The following is a 21,777-nucleotide window of genomic DNA, read 5'->3' as shown; positions in this document are numbered from 1 at the left end:
GTCCCCCAATAGAGAGTAATGTCCCCACCCCCCTCCCCGCGTGTGTAAACGCTCCCCAATCGGGAGTAAAGTCCCCACCCCCCTCCCCCGGCCCGATTTGGCGAGGCGAGTGTAGAGGCCGTGGTCTCCGAGCAATCCCGGCCGATCCTCGCCGGGGGCGCGCCCGCCGCGGGCCAATCGGCCGCGGCCCCAGTGTATAGCGTTACCCTCCCGTAGCGCTGTCCTCTGCGAGCCTCACAGAGCCTCTAGTGGTGGACTGGGGTATGTCACCCTGTTGTGTCTTACTCTGATGCAGGGGTTCTAAAACGTGTTCATGTAACATCCAAAGTAGCAGATCTACAAGTGTCACTTCGCGCCACGTTTTGAGCTTATAGACATGCTACTTTTCACGTTTTTGTGTGATGCTGTAGTATGATCAAGTCGGGCGTTCATTTACAAATTAAAATATGGAGATGAAAGGTTTCTGATAATATATCAATGCATTCATTATGTTCTTCTTATTCCAGTGGAGCCCTATGAGAGACTGACCTCTGATCAGGAGAGAATGCAGGAACACTCCAACCTGAAAGAGCCTCTAGTGGTGGACTGGGGTATGTCACTCTACTGTATTCTGTTTTTATCTTACTGTATGACAGTAATTCTCAACTAAAATGTTATAAAATGTATTTTAAACAAGCAACTACATACCATATATCATATAACATGTCATCATACATGTATATAACAGAATATATACAATATAATATAATATAATATAATATCTCTGCTGTCCGGCAGAGACCAGCTAACTCCAAAATGTTAATTTTTCAGGAAATGAAAAAAAAATGAAAAAAAGTGCAGTAAGGGCGCGCTCTCACCAAAAGTTGGCTGGCCGCTGTTAAACGCAGGTTGTGTGTGTTACACACTTCAATGAATGAAGGAGTCCATATCAGTGTGATTTCAGTTGTTCACAAAATAATATACATGGCACCAAATAGTTCTGTTCCAACATAGTATTACAATTATTGTGGGGTAGAATTAATTCATTATTCACAGCAAGAGTCACACAATAGCAGCTTGGGGCCTCTTAGCCCCTTTCGGGACCCTGTTTACCTTTTTTGTATTTGGGAAGACGGTAACCAGGGTCCCTTGACGCTCAAAGCACTCTCTCATATATTCGCGGGTACCACTGTCTCGTCTCGGGCTAATAGCTCGTCGCTTGGAAGTTGCAGAGATTTCTCAAAGGTACCAAAAAGAGCAATACTAAACCGCGGTTAATCTGCATTAATGCGCTCGGATCGGCACTGCCGTTTAACATTTTTAATCATTTAGTAAAGCTAAATTTCCTCTCTCAAACAATGCTCCACTTCCCATGTCCCGCCTCCCCGCGTTGTGATTGTCATGCAAGCATGTAGGAGCTCGCCAATCAGAGGCAGTACCGTAGGACCATAGAGTTATGCGTAGGACGCGCAGCTTGTCAGTCACACCGCGGGGAGGCGGGACATGGGAAGTGGAGCATTGTTTGAGAGAGGAAATTTAGCTTTACTAAATGATTAAAAATGTTAAACGGCAGCGCCGATCCGAGCGCATTAATGCAGATTAACCGCGGTTTAGTATTGCTCTTTTTGGTACCTTTGAGAAATCTCTGCAACTTCCAAGCGACGAGCTATTAGCCCGAGACGAGACAGTGGTACCCGCGAATATATGAGAGAGTGCTTTGAGCGTCAAGGGACCCTGGTTACCGTCTTCTCAAATACAAAAAAGGTAAACAGGGTCCCGAAAGGGGCTAGGGGCCTCTGTAGTCGGGTGCATTTCGCCCTTCCGACATGGCGCCTTTCCGACGTTAACGAACTCTTTACCTAACCCTAACCACACGCGGAAGCCACTAGTCGGAGTGGCGAGATGTCGGAATGGAAGGAGCACCCCTCTGTAGTCACTACCTGGAGTTAGCCTTAGCTGCTAAGCTAGTAGGCTAAGCTAAGCTGCTAAGCTAGTAGGCTAAGCTGAGCTGCTAAGCTAAGCTGCCAGCATGGAGGACAATTACGGGGTGCTCCTTCCATTCCGACATCTCACCACTCCGACTAGTGGCTTCCGCGTGCGGTTAAGGTTAGGGTTAGGGTTAGGTATAGGGTTAGTCAACGTCGGAAAGGCGACATGTCGGAAAGGAGAAATGCACCCGACAATTACTACCAAACAAACATTGTGGAGTCAAAACGGCCAACTTTTCCACCATCAAAATACCCCCTGGTCATATTCTACTTCATATGTCTCAGTTAACCCACTTCATCATATCTCACCTGCAACAAGACAGTTTAAACACACACAAACATGAATTAGGCACGTTTCTGTCCAGTCTGCTTCATTACAATGACAGGATACTGGATCCTTCTCTTTGACTGACAGAAACCTGTAGCTCTCACTGGAGTGTAATGCCCCCTTGTGGCGTGGCGGAGCTATTGCTCTGTATGTGTTATCTTTGGCAGGATTGGAACACAGTGACTATTTTAGTGAAGACTAACATTACAGAAAACAATATGACAGAAATGAAATACACTTAAGCATGAACTCTCTTTTTAACTATTTAACTTGTAATACCATGAAATATACTATGAACTCGAATAGCAATGAATTACAATGAAATAAACAACAAAGTATAGCTCAATAACCACAAAAAAATAGGGGGTGGCTTAGGCTTATCCCACATGTGCGGCCACAGTTTTTTGCAGCCAGCGGATTCTGAAAAAAACGCTGCGACGCACCTGTCACTCACATTCAAGACCGTCCCCGTACCCCGCACCGCCTTGACGTTGCCAGGCAACCACTGACGCACATCATATCTGTCTTTGCACTTTCACACTTGGGGTTCGTACATCTGCATACACATTCAGATTTAAAATATAAAGTACTTACCCCATGGCCACAGATGTTACAATCATGTATGGGCCCTCATAAGTATCCGTATCTTCCGTATTGTTCAATAAAAAGCATTTTAATCCAATCAGTGGTCATTTTCTCCGTATGCTTTCAACTGCGCGACCCTAGCGGTTGAGAGGTGTATTGCACTGTTGACACATTATAACTTTATGGGAAAACGGCCACCAATCGGATTAAAATGCTTTTTATTGAACAATACGGAAGATACGGGTACATGATTGTAAAATCTGTGTAAAATCCGTGGCCATTTATATTTTAAATCTGAATGTGTATGTAGATGTACGAACCCCAAGTGCAAAAGTGAAGACTATTTTTAACTGACAAGGCTATTAAATATATAGTTAGAGTAATATTATTACACTAAATATATTATTACACTAACCTGAAGCCTTTGAGACCACACTGGCGTGTAACCAGGCCAGTTCTTTAATGTCAGCCATAATGGAACTCTTTCATGATCTAATCATAAAGTACTGGGTGAGATGCAACAGCTACAACCAGTTGGTCCACTGACAGCACCATGTTGCTTCCTGAGTCTTGGGACGGTCTGCCTTCGACTCACCCGATTGGACAGAGGGGGAAAATCAGCTCCTGCCTCCAGCAGTTTTATGCTTCTTCGTGTAGAGCGGATAAACGCAAGGTCTGCGCGACAAGCGGAAAAATCTGCTCTTGCGTGAATCCACGCATTTGCATTGACAAAGCATTGGCAGATTCTGCCCCAGAGGTAAAATAAAAGTGCGGTGGGAGCGCGCCCTTAGGAGGTTTTGTTCATCATTGATAAGAACAACTGAATGGACCTCCAAGCTCACAATGAGGTTGGAGGTCAAAAGGGGGTGGAGCCAGCTAAATCCACCCCCCTGTGGTGGACTTGGCTGGTTTAGCAGAAAGTTTGAGGATCCAATGGAGTTAACAACTTCAACTATATACATTTCTGCCATTTGAAAATAGCCTATCTACAAGCTCACAATGCGTCGCGATGCGATGCATTGTGAGCTTGTAGATCTGCTATTTTCAAGAGATTTTTTTATACATTTTGAACTTGTGAATGGGGCAGTCTGCCCAATGAGTACTTCTACGTTTGGTACTTTAAGTACATTTTGATACCAATACTTTTGTACTTTTACTCCAGTAAATTTTGAATACCTCACTTTTACTTGTAAGGGCGCGCTCCCACCGCACTTTTATTTTGCCTCTGGGGCAGAATCTGCCAATGCTTTGTCAATGTAAATGCGTGGATTCCTTGTCTTCCAAGAATCCACGCATTTGCATTGGCAGATTCTGCCCCAGAGGTAAAATAAAAGTGCGGTGGGAGCGTGCCCTAACAGGGCTTTTCTACACTGCAGTATTGATACTTTTACTTAAGTAAAAACATTGAGTACTTTTCCACCACTGGTTTACTTGTTATATTGTCAGATCCTTCCCTGCTGAAGTCAGAGAGGAACCAGATCCTCATGGGAGCATCAGGTGTGGTTGTGGGGCTGCTCTTCACTCTGTCTGGATTCCTCTACTACAAGAGACAGGAACAAGGTCAGTGACACAGTGACAGGGGTCACAGGTCACATGGAGCAATGACTTCTCAAGTCTTTTTTACATTTCAAGGTCTCCCCTTACACATCGGGTGCCAAACACGGTTAAAACCGTGTTTTCAAAGAGTAGCGATCTGCTATTTTCAAGAGATTTTTTTATACATTTTGAACTTGTGAATGGGGCAGTCTGCCCAATGAGTACTTCTACGTTTGGTACTTTAAGTACATTTTGATACCAATACTTTTGTACTTTTACTCCAGTAAATTTTGAATACCTCACTTTTACTTGTAAGGGCGCGCTCCCACCGCACTTTTATTTTGCCTCTGGGGCAGAATCTGCCAATGCTTTGTCAATGTAAATGCGTGGATTCCTTGTCTTCCAAGAATCCACGCATTTGCATTGGCAGATTCTGCCCCAGAGGTAAAATAAAAGTGCGGTGGGAGCGTGCCCTAACAGGGCTTTTCTACACTGCAGTATTGATACTTTTACTTAACACTCGCGTGACTAAGCAATCAATGGGACCGATTTTGAGAATTGAAAGTGGCTTAACTTCTCTCAGGAAGCTCTGAGAAAGTTCCCCTTTCATGACTTTTCCTAAATATATGTTTCAAACCATCTCCGTTTTTTTTTTTTTTTTTAACTCATTATAAATATGAAATACATACCATGTATCCCATCCCAGCCGTTTTATTTCGGCTAAATTGATCGCTCTCCCCCTCTCTCCCCCTCCCTAGAGCACTTTACACCTCGAGACCCCCCACAGAGCGGCCCGTAGACAGCAGACTTTGCTGTGGCCATGTTGCCATGTCTGCTTATTCTAAGCGACTTTGGGCTTGTTTTTCCACGTCTTTCTATTATTATTATTATTATAATTATATATATAATTACATTATAATGGTAATAATTTTCTACTCCACTACAGCTCAGAGGCAAATCTTGTACTTTTACTCCACTACAATTATTTGAAAACTTTAGTTACTTTGCAGATATAAATATATTTTCATACTTGTTTAGATTAGAGCTCCATGTTCTTTCGTAATTTTTTTTTTATTAGGTGAATATTTATATAAAAAGGCCTAACCAGGGACTGGGGTTGCAAATTAGCCTCGGCTATAAACCCCACAATGGTTTGATGCCTCACTGTTTTGTCAGGGCACAACGCATGCAGTAACATTTTCATAGACCTGACTGCTCATTTCTCTCGCAAAATTTGGCAACCCAATGCTGCGCCAACAGTACTGATCTACAAGCAGAGGGCTCGTCAGCCAGCGACTGTTTTATGTTTGTAGATCAGATATTTAGCGCAGGAGTAGCAGGAATGAGCACATGTGTGGAACATAGCGATGTGTTCTCTTGTTACGCTGACAGGCAGGAGGAGAGGAGACGTTTCTGTCAGCGTGAACAGCTGATAGAATGAGAGCTTTACGCTCAGACAATAATGTGAATATTATATAATATAATATTGGTTTGTCAAGAGATATCCATGTGTTTTGGACAATGGAGATAGTCACGTAATTAGACAGTGGCTTCAGCGTTCATATAGGCTCCATGTTTCCCTCAAGAGTTTAATGTGACGCTACAGATTGCACTGTTTTATACGCTTTTTTTATAAACATTTTACAGAATCTGCAGTTACCATTACTACTAAATTACTACTTTTTAAAATGTTTCTGCCTGCAACAACAGAGTGAGTGAGCTAGCTAACTGACTGAGCAGAGTGGAGTTGAATGGCTATTTAAAAGACAATGGAACCCCCCACTGGGTGGGTGAGAAGGTGTCAGTCAGTCTGGTCCAAAGAGGTGAGACAGGAACCAATAGCAGAGCTTGATTTCTTGTCCAAATTGACCGTTTAGCAGGCTGTGTGTAGGATAATGCAACCCCAGTCATGCCAGTGTTAAGTAAAAACATTGAGTACTTTTCCACCACTGGTTTACTTGTTATATTGTCAGATCCTTCCCTGCTGAAGTCAGAGAGGAACCAGATCCTCATTGGAGCATCAGGTGTGGTTGTGGGGCTGCTCTTCACTCTGTCTGGATTCCTCTACTACAAGAGACAGGAACAAGGTCAGTGACACAGTGACAGGGGTCACAGGTCACATGGAGCAATGACTTCTCAAGTCTTTTTTACATTTCAAGGTCTCCCCTTACACATCGGGTGCCAAACACGGTTAAAACCGTGTTTTCAAAGAGTAGCGATTTGGTGCCGAACACGGTTAAAAACGTGTTTTCAAAGAGTAGCGATTTGGTGCCGAACACGGTTAAAACCGTGTTTTCAAAGAGTAGCGATTTGGTGCCGAACACGGTTAAAACCGTGTTTTCAAAGAGTAGCGATTTGGTGCCGAACACGGTTAAAACCGTGTTTTCAAAGAGTAGCGATTTGGTGCCGAACACGGTTAAAACCGTGGTATAAGTCTTTTTGTTATCAGTCTTTTTTTCCACAAGGGGGGGGGGGGCTAGCGCAGCACTGGAATCACCCATGAACACTCCAAGAAGTAAGGGACAGATGGATCACTGTGCCAAAAAATCTGGCTCCCATCCGCTTCCATTCCTATCTCCTTGCTAAAAACCTTAACTTTTTACACTGGGCAAAACGAGTCATTCTCGGTGCACGATCGCTCCGCAATGGTGACTCGCATGAGCCAGGACCATCCATTGCTGTGCACGCATGCATTGTTTACGTGTGTGTGCTCGCCGTGGAGTCCACAGCTCTAAACAGCGCAGTGTGGCAGACGGTGAGATTTCTGGCAACGAACGTAATCTGTTACCATAAAATTCTGGCACCCGATGAGTTAACTCTGACAGTATACACATGGAACCAAATGGACCCTTGCATACTCTCAGAGTTACAGACTTGTAAGGGTCAAGTTAGACCCCCATAAAGGAACCCATAGAGTCCCTGGAATCCACTTTGAGAACCATTGATGGAGAAGCTATGCCAGCTATGTATGCAAAAATAGACTCATTGGAGCTGGTTTACATTGGTTTACATTACTGGTTTACACTGGTTTACATTGGTTTACATTACTGGTTTACATTGGTTTACATTACTGGTTTACATTATTTTAGACCAGTAGTTCTCAAAGTGGAGTCCGGGGACACCCCAGGGGTCCTTGAGGTGGTCCCAGGGGTTCCGCAGTAAAATGAGTTACTATGGCATCAAAACCAGTTTAACCACTTTAATTCTACATACATAAATAGCCAATCTACAGGCTCACAACGCATAGTGACGCGGCATGTTGTGCACTTGTAATGAAAATATTTTACATAATTATGTGAAACATTTGACCAATTATTTTGTATGGGGCAAAATACAATTAATACATATCAACTTAGGTGTCCTTAGACTACCTAAACTGGTTTGGACTCGTTTAGATTACCTGATTTAGGCAGATTTTTGGTTTCACTAGATTAGACATAAGAGTTATTTTGTCACTGTTGTGCTTAATATGTCATCATATTTAATCAAGAGTTAAGAGTGAAACGCACATGTTATTACTTCTAATGCAGTATGTGGAACCTGATGAACATATTACATTAAATGCTGAAGGTTGCTAACCGTAAACCCAACCCCAATATCATGACATCATCATGCATTTGATGACATTCCATCCAGTCCATTTTTTAATCAAGAGGAGGGGCCAAATGTGACTTTCATGCATTAAGCCAAAGTTGACCACGGCATGTTTTACATGATCTGATGTCATAAGTTAGACTGATATAAAATAGATTTGCTTCAGACAAAATGTTCTGAACTGACTCTGGGTGAGTGTTAGATACTTAATACTTGACTCTATCTACCAATAACTAGCTCTATCAACCAATAACTAGCTACATCTACCAATAACTAGCTCTATCAACCAATAACTAGCCCTATCTACCAATAACTAGATCTGTCTGTGTCTATGTCTCCCATCTCATTAGGAAGTCACCCATCTCATTAGGAAGTCACCCGGTGCTGAAGAATTGAAGGTGAGTATCTGTAGACTCCTCCAAAACATATCCCCGTTCACATCCTCCTCCTGAATAGACACAAACACACGTTTATAAAACTTACTTAGGTTACCATTGCAGCCATTGAAGGCAGGAAACAATCATGTACACTTGTCGAGTATTTTGGTGAAGATGAGAGCCGTTGTGGTTATTGTAAGAATGAAATGGGAAGCTTCTCTCAGGGAATGTGGTCCCACACCATGACGGTACAAGACTACCAGGACCTTATAGACCGAGGCTGGAGAAGAAGTGGAAGGTACATCTACAAGCCTACACTGAACAAGACATGCTGTCCACAGTACACCATCAGGTGTCATGCCTTGAGCTTCCAGCCGTCCAAATCTCACAAGAAGATCCTGAAGAGAATGAGCTGATTTCTGTCTAAAGGGGAATTAACGCCAACGGAACAGGGGCGGCTGACCGACCTTCAGACTGAGGTGGGGGACTCTGATCCATCAGTCTCAGAAGCATCCAGAAATGATCCAGTGTCTTCTCCGGATGGGAGACCACCCGCCTCGAACCCTAAACCAGGAATAGGAGCAGATCCTAGCCGGCCTCTGTGTCGGAAGGCCAAGGAGTTGGGAAGGAGCATCGTCTTCTAAAGCAGCAGATGACGCAGGGGGTCTCCATCACCCCCCCTGGCCCACACAGCCAGAGCACAATCCTGGAGGATTTCACCACCGAAGCTCCGCCGCCCGAAAGCCCTCTTCATCGCCTTGAGGTGAGGCTGGTGCGCTCCAGCCCCCCGAGCGCACAGTTCAAAGCCTCTTTCGACGCTTCCTACCAGGTGCACAAACTGTACCAGATGGCCGTTCACAAGGACCCTCCAGACAAGCCCTCCGAGAGCCAGTTCCAGAGGTTCCTCTGCGACTCTCCGCTGGAGGCGGAGTGGCCTCCTGATGGGCCGGATGCGGGCTACGGCTCCTTCCACCAGCAGTACTGGCTGGACGGGCGTATGGTCGCGGTGGGGGTGATCGACATCCTGCCCACCTGTGTGACGTCCGTCTACCTCTACTACCACCCGGAGTTCACCACACTGTCTCTGGGCTCCTACTCTGCTCTCAGGGAGATCGCCTTCACCAGGCAGCTGCACAGACAGTCTCCCAGGCTGTGCTACTACTATCTGGGCTTCTACATCCGCTCCTGTCCCAAGATGCGTTACAAGGGCCAGTACCTCCCCTCAGACCTCCTGTGTCCGGAGACCTTCGTCTGGACGCCCATAGAGCGCTGCGTACCCCGTCTGGAGAACTCCCTTTACTCTCGCTTCAACCAGGACCCTGATGCAGGGGACGCCCGGGTGCTCAGCGATGTGGACAAGGCTCTGGTGCTGTATAAGAAGACAGTTATGTCCTACGCCGCCTACAGACGCAAGCGCGAGGAGGGCTCCAGTGATGAGACGGCGGTGCGGCGGTACGGAGGTCTGGTGGGGCAGGTCTGTGCAGAGAGGATGTTGCTCTACCGCACCTAAACCTTGACACATTGCCTGCCAAGGACGTATGTTTATGTTATGTTTTTTGTTGAAAATTCCACAAGAGGGCGCTCTAAGACAACTTAGGACTTGACTCTGAGAGAAGGAATGGACGGATGTGACGTCATCCCAAAAACGTCACTTCCGTCCACTCCTATATTAGGATTTGTAGAAAAACACATCTCGGATTTCTTCTTTTTAGCGGCGCTAGCCGAGCGGATCCTGCTCTATACCTGACTTTGTCCGTGTTCACCGTCAACGTTCTGATTGGTCAGACCCATCAACGTTCTGATTGGTCAGACCCGTCAACGTTCTGATTGGTCAGACCCGTCAACAAAGTGATTGGTCAAGCTTCACGTGACACATGGCTATAAACACATTATAAACACATATCGATGACATAATGTATCAAAGGCGCCGCTACCTTCACACAGGGTGTGATTTTTTTGGTGAGAATGAGCCTTATTCAACGGGCGATAGCAACAAAACAGGCTAGTCATATGAAGTCCGTTTTGATTCATTGCTGAGACTCTGTTTCTTCGTCTGTCTGTCCTAATGTCAGCCTGTGTGTCCATCTCCTCTCTGTACAAAGTGTTTTTTGCTGCTTCACTTTAATCATTCGAGTCTAATGAACCATAGGTCATACACTCAAAATAAGAATCCATCATGGTTCAACCCCTCAAATAGGCCACTTGTCTGTGAGTCTGTCAGACATATCATTTTTCATGCCACAAATCATGAGCGTAGCATCCGAACTGCTGTGAAACTTTTGCAGGTACAGTATATTCCCACTAGGCCAAGCTAGAACCACCAACCCAAATCTTTCAAAAATCGGCGCTATAACAGGTCGCTTCACATTTATTTATTGGCCTACAACTCTTAAATTGTAGGTCATGCATTCTCTTGAATTTAGGATCTATTAGATAGTTATTCGATAGTGTGTGATATAGGATCACACACTATCGAATAAGATTTCGGACATGCTTAAAAAGTCTCGTTAGGAGTAGTTCACCCAAAAAAAAATAAAAAATCTATAAGTTACACACCCCATGAAGCCTTGAATTCATGGAGATTTTTTTGTTTTTGTCACATTCCTAAGCCAATAATTGGACCGGGTCATCATGAGTCAATAGAGGATATGCGCATGCTTAAAGTGAATGGCACATCGACTGGCAAATCGAGTGGCAAAGAAACATGCAAAATGAGTTTAACATTGTTTAATGTTGTTTAATGCAATCAGATATTACTTTTCTGTTTGGATGCATGGGCTGTCAAGGCCACAAAGTATTTTTTAGACACTCAGGCATTCCTGCATAACTTCCGGGTTTGATGATGATGTCACACGCATATCCTCTATAGAAGACTCCACCGGACATCAAATTAACTGGCACACAGAAGACTCTGTATGTGTGGTTAGTATATACTAGTTAGTATAGACTTTAGGACAGTCCTAATGGTTAGTATAGACTTTAGAACAGTCTAATGGTTAGTGTAGACTTTAGTACACTCTAATTCTTAGAGATTCATTGTATTTGCACAGAACAATGCAGGGTTTGTAGAGTAAAAATATATCTGATCTCAAGTACTCTTGTAGTTACGTGATACCCATTGTATATGTTATGTTTTCCTCATCCTTATGCATGGTGTGGGAATGGTGTCACATGACATCCACACTGGGAATGAACATGTAATATTATCAGTATGTTGATGTCATAAGCTGTCAGAATGTAATCACATCTTGTAGAAAAATCTTTTTAGGCACTTGAAGCTGTCATTTTGTTGACTGTGTCTTGCGTACATGTGTACATTAACAAATGTGTACATTAACAATTCTGTAGTTTTTACTGAGACAACTTCTGAACTTCTGAAGAAAATGTGTTAGTTCTGCTGTCTGCTGACCTAAATCATGGGCTGAGGCGTCAAACCGCATCCTGGTATTGTTGTGTACAGTGCTGGGAAAAGTACCCACATTTTTTACGTACGTTTTTTAAGTAAAAGTATCAATACTGCACTGTAGAAAATATTCAAGTAAAAGTCCAGAATTCAAAATGTACTTGACTAAAAGTACAAAGGCATTGTATCAAAATGTACTTAAAGCACCAAAATTAGAAAGTACTCATTATGCAGAATCTCCCATTTCACAAAGTTTTCAAATGTAAAAATCTTTTGAAAATAGCAGATCTACAAGCTCACAATGCGACGCATTGTGAGCTTGTAGATCGTCTATTTTCAAATGGTCGAAATGTATATAGGGCTGAAGTGGTTAATGTATGTTTTGTAATAATAATCAAAATCTACAAAGTCACTAGTAACTAAAGTTTTAAAATAATTGTATTTTCCTTTACTCAAGTACAGTACTTGAGTAAATGTACTTGGTTACTTTACACCACTGGTTGTGTATGTCAGGCCAAGGATGGCAGTTTGGTACCTGTTTCCTCTTCCCGTGTAGCAACAGCATAGCAACCGAAGTGTACAAGAGAGTTTGCATCCTGTATGAGAGCATACGGTCCTTATTAAACTTCTGTTGTACTTCTAAACTGTTTTGAGTATTTTTCTTGTCAGAAGGTAGAATTATTTTGTCTTTAATAAGTGAGTTTTTCCACCATGTGTTCTAACTGGATGTTTGTGTTTTCAGAGATGAAGCGAGTCACTGCTGACCCCTGGTGGAGAGAAGAGGAAACAACACGCCTGTCCAATCAGCTTTTAAATCCATGTCAACAGAAGCACTCTGATGACTTGATAAACCTTTTTCACAACATGAGTCCTTTAAACAGTGGTGGAAAGTTACTAAATACATTTACTCAAGTACTGTACGTAAGTGCAATTTTGAGGTACTTTTACTTTACTGGAGTATTTCCAATTTGCAATACTTTTACTCCACTACATCTCGGAGGCAATTATTGTACTTTTACTCCACTGCAATTATTTGAAAACTTGAGTTACTAGTTACTTGGTATATTTTCATTATTATTACAAAACCAAAATTTGAAAATAGCCGATCTACAAGCTCACAACGGGTCGCGAAGCGACGTGTTGTGAGCTTGTAGATCGCCTTTTTTAAATGGATTTTTATACATTTTATTCATTTGAAAACTTGTGAAATGGGACCTTCTGCATAACAAGTGCTTTTAGTTTTGGTACTTTAAGTACATTTTGATACCAATATGTATGTACTTTTACTCAAGTACATTTTGAATTCTGGACTTTTACTTGTAACAAAGTATTTCTACAGTATTGCAGTATTGGTCATTTTACTTAGGTAAAACATGTTAGTACTTTTTCCACCACTGTCTTTAAACCTGTGGTTCTCAAACGTTTTCATGTCAAGGACCCACAACTTGACATGCATCTGAAAAGATGTTGTGCCAGGGACCCCTAGAAGAGAAGATGTGTCTCTATCTTTTTTCTATTTTCTTCAGTGTTTTGCCAATTATTTGGAGGCCCACTTACAATATCCTCCCGGCCCACCAGTGGGCCCCCGGACCACATGTTGAGAACTACTGATCTAAATGGACATGAACATGTTAAAGGTCTTATCTATTTGTAATTGTTTATAATTATGTGATAATTCACAAGTTGCAACCATTCATAATAAGTAATCATTTATGTGTAATCATTCATAACCATGCATTGTTTGATGGGACATTTTATTCATAAATAAAGCAATGGAAAGCACTGTGTCGGTGTACTGCGTTTCATCCCGTTGAAAACACAGTTGTAGATCTGCTACTTTGGATGTTACATGAACATGTTTTAGAACCCCTGCAACAGAGTAAAACTCAACATGGTAACATACCCCAGTCCACCACTAGAGGCTCTTTGAGGCTGGGGTGCAATATCAGTGGTCAGCAAACAGTCATCTCATAGCCTATGAACAATAGCAAAGGCTACAGTGTAACATGACTCATGGCCAATGTGCGTAAAGGCCTCGTGACAACTTAGCGGAAGCTGCGTTGGTCTGGTCACTCATCTGCCTACGAACAGGAATATTGCGCTGGCCAAATAGAATAGAATAGTTCCCATCCTTCCCCATAAGATGCGAAAGCTACACTCTCATTGACTGCTGTTTTCAAATCACACCTCCTCATTTCCATTTAATGGAAATAAAATGCTCGATTCTAATTAGCTTGAGAAAAGATGGAGGTGGAGATAAAGAATTTGGAGACACCTGATTTGTTTTCTGCAACTGCAACCAACCAACAAGCGTTCCATCCAGCTTTTCTAAGCTGGGGAACAATAGCCTGGGTGGGGGGAGCCCCCAAAACAAACATTGTATCCACGAAGGAAAAGAGTATCGTCCTGTGAGTTAATATAGCATGAAAATCTGTTGAACCATGTCGAGCCGATCTACAAGCTCACAACGCGTTGCGATGTGATGCGTTGTGAGCTTGTAGATATTTTAAAAAAAAAAGGTATTTAAAAAATATATATATTATCCCCCAAAATACCCCCAAAATACATATTAATTTGGGGGTCCTTCATACGGAAGAAAAGTGAGAGAGAGAAGGGAGAGGGAGTCCCGCACTCTGTCTTCACTTATATAGGAGTTTATTTAGTTAAGATGCAATGTTTCGGTCGCTTGGACCGTCATGCCTTCATGAGGCATAAAGAAGCAGCTGGCACACAGACAGTATAAATGACATCTCTCTGAAAGGCAAGGGCCAATCAAAGCCACACACCAATCCGTTACCATGGAGCAGGAGGCGGCCCATATTAGGTGAGTGAAGGTGGTACTTTTCCACAGTAAAAGTAATATTCTTACAGAACATGACAATACAATACAGCTACAAAGACACAAATAAATAAGTCAGTAGAAAGGTATTGAGTGAGGCAGAATATATAAACATGGCTACAATAACAGTAGTGGTTGGACTGCCCTGAGAAGTACAGTATGGGTTCCACAGAAACCAATGTCTGGCCTAGGTGGAGTTTGGGACCTAAGGTGCGATGGACTTTTTTCATCTTTGCCACCTCACTGTTCCATTTCTCATCTCTCCTCATAAAACATTTAACCACTTCTTGCTGGAATTGTTCAACTGCGTTTCGGATGAGAGTCTCCATCTCCAACATTTTGCGATCTATGTACCCTCTCAGGCTCTCTTCCCTATTGGCAGTACTCTCCACTGATCTTTCAAATTCACCCCGCACATGCTGCACTTCATTTTCGCAGGTTTGTAGTTTATCTTTAATTAAGGCCAATTCCTGCTGTAGGCCTACTAGTGGGGCGGCGTAGCACGAGAAATCAGCCTAATCGCTCACTTTTACGATGAAAGCGCCAAATTTGGCAGAAGTGTTGATTGATATATTGGGAACAAAACTGGATATTGGGACATCACAAATTCTCACCCTGGTGGCCTTGCAGCACCTCCTGATATGCCCTCTACTGGAGCAGCCCTGCACAGCATCGGACTTGGCAGAGTTTAATGAGAAGGGACAGCAATGTGTTCAGCTGTGGCTGAACCACATCTAGCCAAGCCTTGTAACTGACTGTCATGTGGACACGACGAGAAGAAAAACAGACAGTGTTGATTTCGTCGACTAAAACTGTTCGAAAAATGTTCATCGACTACCTTTTTTCACTGACTAAAACTAAATAAAAACATAATAAAAACTAAGCTACGATGGATAAAACTGAGACAAATATATTGACAAATTTGTCAACAAATAGAAACTAGACTAAAATGTTAATGAGGAACTAGTGGAGAAGAGATCCAGTAGAACCAAAAGAGAAGTCCTTTTATGTTTGGTTGAGCTTGGTTGTTGTGCTCTGAAAATAGCAGATCTACAGCTCCGTTGTGAGCTTGTATATATGATATTTTCAGCATGCAGCCAAGTGTAAAAATCAACCATTACGAACGTCCTCAACGCACCGCCAAAATACATTTTAGTCGACTAAATCAACTGTACGTTTAGTCGACTATAATCTTATGATAGTTAGTCAACTAAAACTAGACTAAAACTAAAACTTTTCAGATAACTAAAATATGACTAAAACTAAATTAAATTTTATTTAAAAGACTATGACTAAAACTAAATACAAATTTGCTGTCAAAATCAACACAAATTTACAGAGTGTAGTAAAATTCTGTGGGACTATTTTCCTCTATTGAGATGAATGAGAGAGTCCAGGCATGTCTTCTCCTTTGGTTACTTTATTAAGGAGAGAAGAACATTATTGTTACATGACTTTACAGGCATGGCAGGAACAAGAGACAGAACTGAACTCAGAGTGGATATCTATACTCAGTGGCCCTCATTTATCAACGCGGTGCAGCCCAAATAATGGGCGTACGGCGAGATCACCGCACCTTCGGCATTTATCAATATATCCTGACGTGGGCTTCATCCTATACCGTAGGCTGAAATCTCACGTCTGGTCAGGACCAGTTGTTGACGTTGGCTGCGCCCGTTTATTCCATTCTAGACCTGAGGAGCAGCATTGTCTGACTGTCTGAGAGGCATCTGGACACATAATCCACTCCTAAATGTATCTACACTATTAAATAATCCCTGTGAAAATGTAACATTCCATACCGAGCACTGCTTGGTATGGGTTAAATAAATTAATATACAAACGTATTCCATTCATGGCGATGTGATTGGTATCATAATATGTCATTCATGTAGGCTACAAGCCTACGTGACAACAACGATTGTACCGCTACGGTATGGATTACATGAGAAACACAGCTGGGCGGGCGCGTGTGTGTGTGTGTGTGTGTGTGTGTGTGTGTGTGTGTGTGTGTGTGTGTGTGTGTGAGAGAGAGAGAGAGAGAGGGGCGTGTGCGTGTGCGTGTGTGTGTGTGGCAAGGCGATCGGGGAAACTCTTTCTTATTGGCTTTTCATGTCTTTGGTCGTATTCTGGTTCTTCTTCATGTCGTAAAATCAGGGCGTTTTGAGAATATTTAAGGGCGTGTTATTTAAATGACGCTCGTTTTATCAAAGCTCCGACCTGATGTACGCTAGGATCGGCTGTATAGGATCCTTTGATAAATGTGACTTCGACGTTGGTGTACGGCCGAATATATGGAAAAATATACGCCGGTTTATACGCTGCGTTGATAAATGAGGGCCAGTGTGTATGTATATGTGTATGTACAGTACATGTGTGTGTGTGGGTGTGTGTGTCCATTGTGCATGAAACCTAGAGGTCAGCTAAGGTTAGGCATCTCTGGCAATCATCATGTGGACTTCCTAAAGATTGTGCCTTATCTCCTGTGAAAGGCTTTAAGGTTCCTGTAACTAACTTGGAATGCCTACTAGACCAACTAGTATCCGCTTTAAGGTTGACCACAGTAATCAATGGAAAATGTCTATTAGGCCTTCAGTAATAATGTGCCTAGTTACATTGTAATGTGAGTGCATTACAATATGGATGCTGGTATATTAGTGTATAATGGTATATGATATTATGTATGGATGCATGCATGTACGTACAAAGACTATGTTTTGTTTAAATGACTTTTCCTCATTAACAGGTATTTCTAGACTATACTTATTTTAAGATACTACAATAGGCTGAAGGTAAAAGCTTATATATGCCTATCCTACGTACTGTACATAGGATCCCTTTCTACGGCCCCCTCCTTTTTATGAACACACTCTAGCTACCTGCAGGTTTATGCTACTTGTATACTGTATATGCAGATATCTTAGATTGTTGCCTCTCCTTGGCATGTTTCTCTCTACTGTTGTCCTCCTTGATCTCCTCGGCCCCCTTCTTTTCTTTCTTTCTTCCTGAAAACAACAAAAAAGATCTCGCACAAGGAGCTGGCACAAAAACAAATGTCAACACCAACCAAAGTTGGTTGTGATTTATTTAGATTTTTGTATTAATTCATTTTGCATCAAGGTTTGTAGTTATATTTTCCCATATTACATTGTTGCTTCCTATGTCAACTAAAATAGTTTCCCAAATTAAATTATCGAATAAATCAACAAATGAATAACATCATAGCAATTCCTGTGATATCAGTTTAGTAGAATTAATGGATTATTCATTTATGGTTGGACCAAACAATTTGTATCAGGAAACGTCAGGTTAATTAGTTTATACATCATAAAACATCAGGTTGATTAATTTATAAAGTTACATCAGAGATTCAGAGGAATGTGCATTGTCTCTATCGTGCATATTGTATCATAGTGTTGATACAATGTGCTCATACAGATCATGTTGTTTTCAAGCCTTTTGACCACGGAAATAAACCACCGCTCAGCCGTTAACTATGAGGTGCTGGAGCTGAATGAAATCAGTGTGACAGAGAGAAAACAGCAGGCGCACACTCAAACAGGCCTTCTTCAGGCAAAAACAAACTGATCAGGTTACTACTTGGCCTCACACCCAGAACTCACCAAACCCCTGCTCATTATGCTAGGGTGGGATGGCTCAAGGGTAGAGGACAGAGTAAAGCAACCTGCAATGGACCTGGTCTTCAAGATACGCAAGGGAAACAAGGAAGCCCATCTACCTGTCAGACTACTTCAATAATGTGAAAGACACACACAGGCACAACACCAGACGGAGCTCCACTGATCTCACTCAGCCCAGATTCGGCACAAACATGGGGTCGAATCTGTTCTAAAAATGTGGAATGCCCTTCCAAAGAAACATCAAAAAGTGTGACCCCGTACCCTCCTTCAAGGCCGCCATAAAAGAACAACTGTCTGCAATTTGTAAATGGTCCTACAAAAGCCCTCTCAGCTTAACACAAGAAATTGACCCCCCCATCAATCAATCAATCAATCAATCAATCAATCAATCAATCAATCAATCAATCAATCAATCAGTCAATCAATCAATCAATCAATCAATCAATCAATCAATCAATCAATCAATCAATCAATCCTGAAAGCTTGCATTAAACTCTTAGGTACCTGCACAGTGTTTGAGTTTGTGGCTGCTGTTTTCTCCTTTTTGACCATGAACATATCACACAAAGGAGGGTATTCAACTTTTCATTAACTTTTATTTATCATAGATAATAGATGTTTGCATCTCTGACCAGACTGCATACACACCTATTGTTACAAAATACACAGAAAATGTATTATCTTTGAATTTCTGCTTCTACGTTCCGCGACCCATGATGGCTTTCTTAGTGTTTCTCTCAGGTTTCAAAATCATTATATAACACTTTGGTCCAAACAATGCCGATAAAAGGCCGAAACTAGATGCTAAAATAGCAAATACCTCCACTACATCTGCATATTTGCCTGGAGAGCTGATATATGCTGGGATGAAGGCTATCCACACGGCACAGAAGATTAACATGCTGAACGTGATTAACTTGGCTTCATTGAAGTTGTCTGGGAGATTCCTTGCCATGAATGCCAGGACAAAGCTGAGGAGTGCCAGTAAACCAATATAACCTAGCAACACTGCAAAACCAACTGTTGATCCAACTTCACACTCATACACTATCTTATCACTGTGGTATTGTGTGTTTTTATGAGGAGTTGGTGAGGCAGACACAAGCCAGGCTGTGCAGATTATTACCTGGATGGAAGTAAGTGTCAGAACTATTCCTCTCTGCTGCATAGCACCGAAAAACTTCATAATGTCTGCACCCCCAGGCTTGGAGGCCTTGAACACAGCCAACACCACCATAGTCTTTACCAGGATACACGAGACACACAGCACAAAGCTGATCCCAAATACTGCATGCCTTAGTTGACAGGTCAAGAGTCTGGGACGGCCAATGAAAAGAAGAGAGCACAAGAAACATAGTTTGAGTGACAGCAAGAGTTGGAAGCTGAGTTCTGAGTTGTTGGCGCGCACCATGGGCGTGTCTCGATAATTGATGAAAATTCCGAGGACAATGGCACAGAAAAGTGTGCCTAACAATGAGATGGTTGTCAAGGAGATACCCAGGCCCTCATGGTAGGAGAGGAACTCCATGATCTTACGGACACAGTGGTCACGCTGGGGACTGGACCAGAAGTCCTCTGGACAACTGGTGCATTCTGTAGAGTCTTAACAAAGACAGCAAGGTTAAAGGCAATGTTTCTAATGTTAACCTACATTGTTGCATCCTATCCTGTCTGTCTGTCTGTCTGTCTGTCTGTCTGTCTGTCTGTCTGTAACCATGTATCTCCTTAGTGAGTTGACCAATTGATCGGAACTTGCACATGGGCACTGACTTTTCTTGGTATTTCTTTGCCACAGACTATGGATCTGTAGTAGCAGTTGTAATCCCTAGTCTCAAGTACGCACAGAGTTTGGTTGTGAGCATCCCTGGGTATGGACTAGTAATGTAAACTAACCTGTCTTGTTGCTGATCTCTCCCTCAGAACATGCAATGCAGTCAAAGCAGCAGACAGGTTCTCCTTTCCTTCTGGCCACACGGGTTCCAGGAGAACAGCTCTCACTGCACACTGAGCGAGGAGGCTACAGAGGATATTATCTATGATTAATCTTAGACTAAACGAAATAACATTCACACCATGAGATCAGCATTGGTTATTTTAGAAAGCTTTAAGTGACCTTTGTGGATTCAAAGCTCCAGAAGATTTTGTCTTCATCAAGGATGAGTTCTTCATCTCCGGAGGCTGACTTCTTGAACACACCTACATTTTGAACATTTAAACTTCCATCAGGGAGCCACACCCAGTTCACGATATCCAAGATGGGTAAAGCACCTCCATTTTCATCAAACGATACATCATCCCCAGATGATGTGGTGAAGTTGACTTTTTCCAGGTAATACAAAAGCTAGAAAGTGTGTATACGACAAGGGAATTAAACACTAGTCAACTCACACACTGCACTTCCCCATGTTTGTGAAACTATTTAGCAAGCGATGTGTCCGCTAAACGGCACTAATATGGATGAGTAGAACAACTACAGTACAGAATAGCCTTCCCTTGACCTTAAGGGTTTAAGTTCATGTTCTTTTGGGGTGTAGGTGGATCGCAGAAAGGAGAGAGATAGTCTAACTAGAAAAAGTGCTCCTCGGAGCACAAGTCTCCGCCAGGTCAGCTAGGTTATTATGGCTTCCTGGTGGCGCTATAACAGGCCAATGTGAAAAGGGTGCCATTTCTTCTTAGGCCTTGCACGTTAATCGGACACTGCATTCATGAGTTGAGGCATTTTGTTCCAAAAATGTGGTTTGCTAAATTAGACCAGCTGGTGGCGCTATAACAGGCCAATGTGAAAAGGGTGGCATTTCGTCCTCGGCCTAGTGGGAATGTGTGTGCAAAATTTCACAGAAATCGCACACTGCGTTCATGATTTGAGGAATTTTGTTCAAAACGGACCAATCCTGCAAACTTTAGAAGCCAATGTTAGCCAAGTAGGATAGAATATGAAGTATCGGACACATCCATCTTGATCACATGACTATAGAGAGACTGTGTACCGATTTGCGTGAATTTTGAACAGAATCTGAAGGAGTAAGAGCAAAAAATGTGTTTTTCAAAACTCAGCCTCCTGGTGGCGCTCTAAAAGGCATATGTGAAAAATGCACAGCAAAGGGTTTTCCTTGGCCTCTAAGGAGTGTGCATGCAAAGTTGCACGCAGATCGGTGCAGTTATAGCTAAAAACGTGAATCGGCCTGTTATATCGCCACCATGAGGCTGATTTGAAAGTTTTCAAGTGACATTTCTTCCTGGGCCAAGTGGGAATGTATGTGAAAAATTGCACGGAAAGTGCATGCTGCGTTCATGATTTGAGGCATTTTGTTCAAAATGAACCAATCCTGCTAACTTTGGAAGCCAATCTTAGCCAATCAGGATGGAATATGGAAAATCGGACAGATCCGTGTTGATCACATGGCTATAGAGATACTGTGTACTGATTTGTGTGTTATTTGGAGAAAATCTGTTGGAGTAACATTAAAAAATGTGTTTTGCAAAAGTCGGCCTCATGGTGGCACTATG

The 21,777-nt window shown here is 42.5% G+C and overlaps 1 protein-coding gene and 1 long non-coding RNA gene across 3 annotated transcripts; both read left to right on the top strand.

The window, feature by feature from the left end:
- The first annotated feature begins 505 nt into the window (after positions 1–505).
- Positions 506–12,908, top strand: LOC311059043. 2 transcript variants are annotated; one of them, XR_014602118.1, is made up of 4 exons: positions 506–590; positions 4,327–4,440; positions 8,381–8,408; positions 12,533–12,908. It is a non-coding gene; the product is annotated as an uncharacterized lncRNA (long non-coding RNA). The 2 variants fall into 2 exon arrangements; XR_014602119.1 differs by lacking the exons at positions 506–590; positions 4,327–4,440 and adding an exon at positions 6,419–6,503.
- Positions 8,537–9,980, top strand: LOC311059037 (arginyl-tRNA--protein transferase 1-like; the record flags this gene model as incomplete). Its single annotated transcript, XM_084076613.1, is given in 3 exon segments — positions 8,537–8,800; positions 8,804–9,008; positions 9,011–9,980. Coding segments are annotated over 3 exon segments (1,356 nt in total), but the record flags the coding sequence as incomplete, so codon positions are not given.
- Positions 12,909–21,777: the final 8,869 nt, after the last annotated feature.

This window comes from Gymnoscopelus microlampas, assembly GCF_963454915.1.
Source record: "Gymnoscopelus microlampas genome assembly, chromosome: 13".
In the NCBI taxonomy this organism is placed as follows: domain Eukaryota; kingdom Metazoa; phylum Chordata; class Actinopteri; order Myctophiformes; family Myctophidae; genus Gymnoscopelus; species Gymnoscopelus microlampas.
The sequence above is the reverse complement of the archived record's forward strand: the minus strand, read 5'-3'. Positions and strand labels throughout refer to the sequence as shown.